The sequence below is a fragment of the Mycetomoellerius zeteki genome, unplaced genomic scaffold (genome assembly GCF_001594055.1).
Source record: "Mycetomoellerius zeteki isolate Tzet28-1 unplaced genomic scaffold, Tzet1.0 scaffold155, whole genome shotgun sequence".
NCBI lineage: Eukaryota > Metazoa > Arthropoda > Insecta > Hymenoptera > Formicidae > Mycetomoellerius > Mycetomoellerius zeteki.
In genome coordinates, this window is record NW_017256500.1 from 1,558,985 (window position 1) to 1,565,777 (window position 6,793).

At 34.3% G+C, this 6,793-nt stretch overlaps 2 protein-coding genes across 4 annotated transcripts in view; one reads left to right on the top strand and one right to left on the bottom strand.

Annotated features, from left to right (window-relative positions):
- Positions 1–4,648: 4,648 nt before the first annotated feature.
- On the bottom strand, positions 4,649–5,884 carry ND-ASHI (NADH:ubiquinone oxidoreductase subunit ASHI). The gene is made up of 4 exons (XM_018444931.1): positions 5,757–5,884; positions 5,237–5,454; positions 5,001–5,159; positions 4,649–4,888 (listed from the first exon to the last, which is right to left on the bottom strand). Exons 1-4 carry the CDS (start codon positions 5,845–5,847, stop codon positions 4,826–4,828), a joined length of 531 nt encoding a protein of 176 aa, XP_018300433.1. The 5' UTR covers positions 5,848–5,884; the 3' UTR covers positions 4,649–4,825.
- Positions 5,885–6,375: 491 nt separating this feature from the next.
- brm (ATP-dependent helicase brm) overlaps positions 6,376–6,793 on the top strand; it is a 33,361-nt gene continuing 32,943 nt past the window's right edge. For all 3 annotated transcript variants that reach the window (XM_018444924.1, XM_018444925.1, XM_018444926.1), the window contains exon 1: positions 6,376–6,537. The gene's annotated coding sequence lies outside the window, so the exon portion shown is untranslated. The remainder of the gene's footprint in view (positions 6,538–6,793) is intronic.

Below are 6,793 nucleotides of genomic sequence, written 5' to 3' on the forward strand. Positions count from 1 at the left end.
TCTACAAAGCAGACTTTTATTCACAACTTAGATAAAAGATAAAATTTAATCTCTTCATTCTTGACAATTGATTACATTTATTTGATATTTATGGCAACTGCATATGAGGAAGGAAAATTCTTGATTAAAACTTAATGTGATAAAATTGGCTAATATGCAGTGTAAGCGAAATTGTATATAAAATTTTGTTTATTTATGTCACTTATTGGCGACGTAAAATGATTATTTGTAGAATTTTTCGGAGAAATAATTAGCTACACGCATAATATGTAATATGTATGTAGCAGCGATAGTATATAATATATATTAGTATTACTTACTATAATAAATCGTAAATGTTTAGTTCACACCGTGCGCGAGTGAATGCAAGTATACGTCTTATGGTTTTGTCCACTCTAGCTAAAGTCAAATGATTTACTCGAGGTAGGAAGTAAACAGAGATCTATTAACGCTGTAAATAATTTAATTTTACACATAATTGAATTTTCGCGCGAGTATTTACCATTATATCGATAATTGTAAATGTATAGTGCATTGTGTTGAACTAGTTTACTATAAGTAATCTAAGTTGATCGAGAATCATTGTGATGTCACGTTAGGTTCGCAAATAGCGCACATGCATGATTTTTTTTATATCGTCCTTATTCAGTTACGAATTAAATGGCAAGCGAGGCACGCAGTTAACTTGTATTTTATCTACTTTCTTTTTATCTTTGTCAGATTATTTTCTTGAGGCAGCTATATTTTTACATATAGGCTTTTAATGATATCTTTACCTTCTGGTGTTGATATATAACTGATGTTTATATATTTTGTACGGTATTTTTAGAAATTCTGACGATAGTCGAAAGGCCTTCCTAAGACTATTGTACGTATCGGGACTGTATCATAATTTCTACAATCGCGCGAAGATTTTGTTAGACTATTGGCAGAATTTCCCCTTTACTATATTACATACGAATATATATATATATAAGTAAACATATAATTTTAAGTACTGTATTACCAAAATACGAGTGAGATGATCCATTAAATGTGCAACGAAGAAATTAAACTCGATTTATCGATTTAGATAGGTCAATTAAGCTGCTTTGCGAGTAGAAAATTGAATTGCCAAGAAGAACGGAGAAACAATTACTGCAATTGCTTTCTTCTCGCGCTCGATACACGACTATAAACTAGAATAGGCAAGTAACGTGGCTGTATCTTCTTTTTCTATCGTTTACTAAATGTTTTTAGCTTCGGGGGAACAGTCTGTAACGGAAATGGACTCTAAAGAGCAATCGCTGTTAACTTTAAAGTTACGAATACGTGTAATTTATTGCATATACTTGGACTCTAAGGCGAGGTTTATTTATAAACTCTCGAGGATTCAATCGTACAATATTTATTGCATTGTGTATATATATATATGTATGTGTTGTTAATCTAGTCTAACAATACGAAACGAACGTTGTCAATATCTCAACGTACATTTCAGCGTTTAAAGTTCTAAAGAAAAAAGTTTATCCACGTCGGAAAACGGGCTTGCATCGGAATTGTTTGGCCCTCCCTCCCGTTGCGTGTTGGGCTTCCCTTTTTCTTTTCGACCGGGCGTGTATTTTACGCGCGGCTCGAAACTCTGATGGAATCGAATCAAATAACTCTCGCCGAATAAATGGATTAACGTTTTTCTGCGTGTATCGTCGAAGTGGAAGGCGATAGAACGAGGAACCCGCGCAAACCGTCGCGGGCAAAGAGCGTGGAATCCGAACGGTCGACTCGATCGATCCGTACTCGCGATGTCCCGCGTCGATTTGAGCCGGTCTTCGTCCGTAGCGAATACCGAATAAGTAAACCGAAATAAGTAATAATCGCTATCGATGTGTTTTACCAAGTCCTTCGAAAGATTACATGTATGTAACTTTGCACTCGCGTAGATCTCACGGTAAATATTTAGGAAGTATCACGCATACATAGAAGTACGTATTGACGCTTTTCATTGATTTACATTTCGTATTGCGCAGCGACAAAGATGACATATCCGTAAAACGCCACTTATAGGACGGTAATTATTAGAGAAAGAAGAAGAGAGTGAGTATGTGTGTATTAAAAAATACTGTCTAAAATAATACAACTTTAATGGTCCAGAAATTGATTCAGTTGCTTACGCCGTGTAATCGTAAACACGATAATGATTACAAAAATTTTTCGTTTTATATATATATACATACATATATATTTATACAGGATGTTTTAGAAATAGATCGTCTTTAACACATATTTTAGCATATTCTGTTTATCATAAGAAAGAAAAAATCATATAAACATGAATTAAGAAACGCTTCCTATCTAAGTTATGGTTTTTATTTATAACAGAATTTTTTGATAATAATTATTATACCAATTGATGGATTGGTAAATATATAGGGATTATTGCATGGTTTGCACGTTATCCCGGTTTAAATTCTTTGGATTTTTATTTATAAGAACATTTTAAGACTCGATGCTCTTATTGCTCTCTTTGCAGTTTCAGGAAATTCTCAAAAATCATATCGCTTCGTGTGATAAAATTTAAAATTTTTTAATATTTTGAATGATAGTACATGAGACGTATGTATTATTGAGAAAGAAAGATATTTCTAACAATCTCTTTAAGAAGTATTTTTTACCAGTTTTTGTTGTAAACAAAAAGTATTTATAATTCGGAAAACAGAGAAGGTAACAGAAAATCACTCTAATTACTGTTTCTCAGAATGTCGCTGTATATAGGGAAATTCAAAATAAAAGGGCCTTTAAAACCCTTTAATGAGCAAGTCTGGACAGTTTTCTTTAAAAATTGTCAATGTCAAGGAGACCTAAAATAACAGTGAAGAAGATTTCAGAAAAAAATATTTTCCGGCTCACATTCATATATATAACCTTTTTCTCATTCTTACTATAAATAGAATATGCTTCTAAAATTTTGCCACTTATTTCTAAAACATTCTGTAAACAGACATACACGCAGAGTGCAGAGGAAACAAATTACGTGCATTTCAAATAATCACGATTGTTAACTGCGTTGAGAGGTGTTTTAATTAAAAGTATAAAATTAATTATAATCTGAAAGAAGTGGCTTTTCAAAGTGCGCATACAATCCAACGTGGAGGATACAGATCTAAGTTCGCGTCCAGTATCCGGACGTCTCCGTGGAACAATAGTCAATAAAGAAATTAGCAATTCAGTCTGAATATAAAAAGAGAAACGAAAGAGAAAGTATAGCGGTATAAAATCGATGTTTCAAGCGCTCACATTTTGAATATAAGCAATATCTCGCTGCATTTAACAGGTAACTCCCTTCGGGCTCGGTGACACGAATACAGCTACTTCGCACCAGGCGACAATGGGATTGCAATTTTTGGAATTTATTAAAATGTACACCATATACCGCGATGCAGAAAGGATCCGATCGAGACACGTTCTCCTCGATCGCTTCCCAATTGACGACGTTGAATCTTTGTATACTCGTGATAACGCGTATATTCAATATTCGTATATCTCTCAGAAGCATACAGGGCGTACTTTTTAGACCGTTTAAACGTGTCGAGAGGAAGGCGAACATGTGGCGAGCGGAAGGCGAACACGGAGCACCATTCAATATTTTACGGAATATATATGTATCATTCGTAAGGATTTACGAAACTGTGCACCATAACGAGGTATATACAATTATCGAGAAATAAAAACGGAAGCGAACAATTGATTAAGCATATCAAATAAGTACGTGATATTACTAAGTGTCACCACGACGTCCCTCTTGACTGTAACGATATAACCGTGGCAAGTTTCAACAGAGACACACGGGTGAAATATACATCATGCTCACACGCGTTTTCATCGTATGTACAACTTTATTCCGTAGCCTATCGTCATATTTTTCTATCTGTATTTTTTAGTACGGTCCATACACCGCGACGTGTACGTCACGGGTATGAAGGATACAATTTGTATTCGGACGATCTTTCCATGTCGACGCAATTAATGTCACTTCGTGAAACTTGTATATCTTACGCAGATATATATTTTTCCTCCTTCCTTTGTATTACGAACGATTTGTGTGCGTAAAGAGTTTTGGATCAAATGTTATTGCTTTCTTTGTAATGAATGTACGAAGAAATGAAATAAAAATGTGTTAGTCGATGGTACTTTTGCAGTTTTGTAGCTAACTGCGTTCTTGCTTACCTCAATAGAAGCAAACAGAAATCAATGCATTGGAGAACCAAAGATTTATAACTGTTATACATGTATGATACCTGTCTAAATATGTAATATTTATGAAAAATAATAGTTGTAATAATAGGATATTACATTTTAAAGTATTCTTTTAATTAAAGAAACTGAATTAAAAAAATTTTTAAATAAATATTTCATCAATTAAATTTCAAACTTTTCGATTTTTAGTTGCAAATATGCTTTATTAGAAATTAGAAAATATTAGCAGTTTATATTTTATTAAATATTATCAAATCAGGATTAAGAGTTGTGTATATATAAGGCAACAACTTATTTAATCATAAGCTAGCAATCAGCAATTTATTGCTTTTTCATACAATATGGTTTGAAGACTATAATACAAATAGAGAAAGACGAGAGAGAGAGAGAGAGAGAAAAACTAAAGTTATAACAAGTGACGAAAAATGTTGCCGAAATATTATAACACAACAAAGATATATGTGTTGTATAATATAAATACTATCCATGTGTATATTAGAACTCATGTATTTATACATGATATTTATACATTATATCAGACTGCTGTTTTTCATGTATCTATTATATTTACTCGAGGCTGCTCGTCCTACTTTCACGAATCTGCTGGTTCAAATGAATAGTGTACTACATCCTTCGTGGCATACTGTCTCTCCATCTGAAACATATATTGGTAAAGTATTAAAATATCTAATTAAACCAATCACTGATTAGTTTTCTCCGCTGAATACATCCATTGACATAAAAAAAACGCTATTTAGAATACTGACCCTTATCTGAACAATTGGGTAAGGTTGTAACAAGTAATTGATTCCTGCTAAAACAGTCATAGTTGCAAGCCATATTGCAGATGCCAAATATGGATTAATTCTGTACTTATAGCCATAACTGAAACGATCTTCGCCCATAGTTTCAAACTCATGGTGTAACTAAAAGGAGGAAACAAAAGAGATATATAAGAACATGATAAATAAATTTCAGAAATCTTTTGTACATGTAAATTCACCGTTTCATGATAATTTTTCCTGTATATCGGTATGTCATATGGATAGTATGGATCTTTAGCAGCCGGTCCTATCTTGGGTAGATTCGGGTAGTCACCAAGACATTTGTCAGGGGGATAAGGTTGATATTCCTTAGGATGCAAATGATATTTCTCGGCGATCTTGTCATGATCCTTTTTTGAATATTCTTTTGGCTGCCAGAGGTGGTTCCATGGAAGTGCTGATGACAAACACAACATCAATTAGTTTCATCCTTGCTACAAGACGAATCTTTCAATATTCAACATGTTTTTGTAAGTTTTTCCAACGCATCTGTATGCTAAGTTTTACTGTGTATTTCACTGAATATGAAACAATAATTTAATAATAGTAAACAATAATAATAAATAGTAATAATTAATAATAATTTAATTATATAATAACAGCAGTCCTAACCTCGTTACAGTACTTGATGGAGCAGCAGCTTTATTTACATAAAATATGATGAGAAGCAAATTGAAAAGAACATGTATAGTTACTTACGTTTGTCATAACATCTCACTGTAGTGTACAAACATGTTTTATTTCTCAACAGTTGAATTGACAGCCTACCAGACTCTCTGGTTAGAGCCATTTTGTCGCTCTAAAATGCGTTCCAAAACCTTTCTAGTTTCTACTCCAAATTGGACTTCAAATTCGAACGGATCCCAGTAAGAAATGACTGTCAATTTGATGTCGATCTGATATATTTTATATATAATTATGTATAAATTATATCAATTTTACATATAATTATATATAATTTTATTTAATTTTGTATAATTAAATATAATTATATATGAATCATTTTTTCCCGGGATAATCAAATTTGTCGATCGACTTATCGTTTTTTATATTTGTAAAAAAAATTAATTTGCAAGTATAATTTATATGATAACGCAGTTCAACGTTGTTTCGCTCGAAATCTATGCAAAAATATGCATATCGTAACGGATACATTTCTGTTGAGGAATATTCCATTTTCCATTAAGTATATCTTTGGTTCGCGTTTATTCGGCTCGCACTTCTCGACTCGCTGCGGTGTGCTGCGGAAGCGATGCGAACGCCATGTTCGGCGATTGGCTGGGGAACCTCAACGCTACCGCTACACGGCGACTCGGCGAGAGAGTGAAAATATGGCCGACAGCGTGCATTTCTCGGAGTCGTTCGGTACAGCATAGATTTTGTGCGTTCTCGTGTATCTCTGATAAGAAGTGTACGCGTGCAGTGACATACGCGGAAATGATTCCAGGGTGTCCGTCGTGATAGCGTGGAGCCCGGAACGGTACGTGGAACCCTGAGATGGGCGGCACCGTTGGCAAACGGGATGCACGTACTGTAGAGAACACCGCGCTTCGTCAGCTCTGGTTTACCTTCTGGCTTTGTTTCTAATTACGAAACCGTATTTTAGTCGTGAGACAAGCTGGACGAGCGATCGGCACAGTGTTCTCGAGCGCGTTGCGTTATCCTGTTTGCTCTTTTCGACTTTAATACAGTTCTGCCTTCGGCATCGAGAGATGAGAAAGAGATAGAGAGAGGGA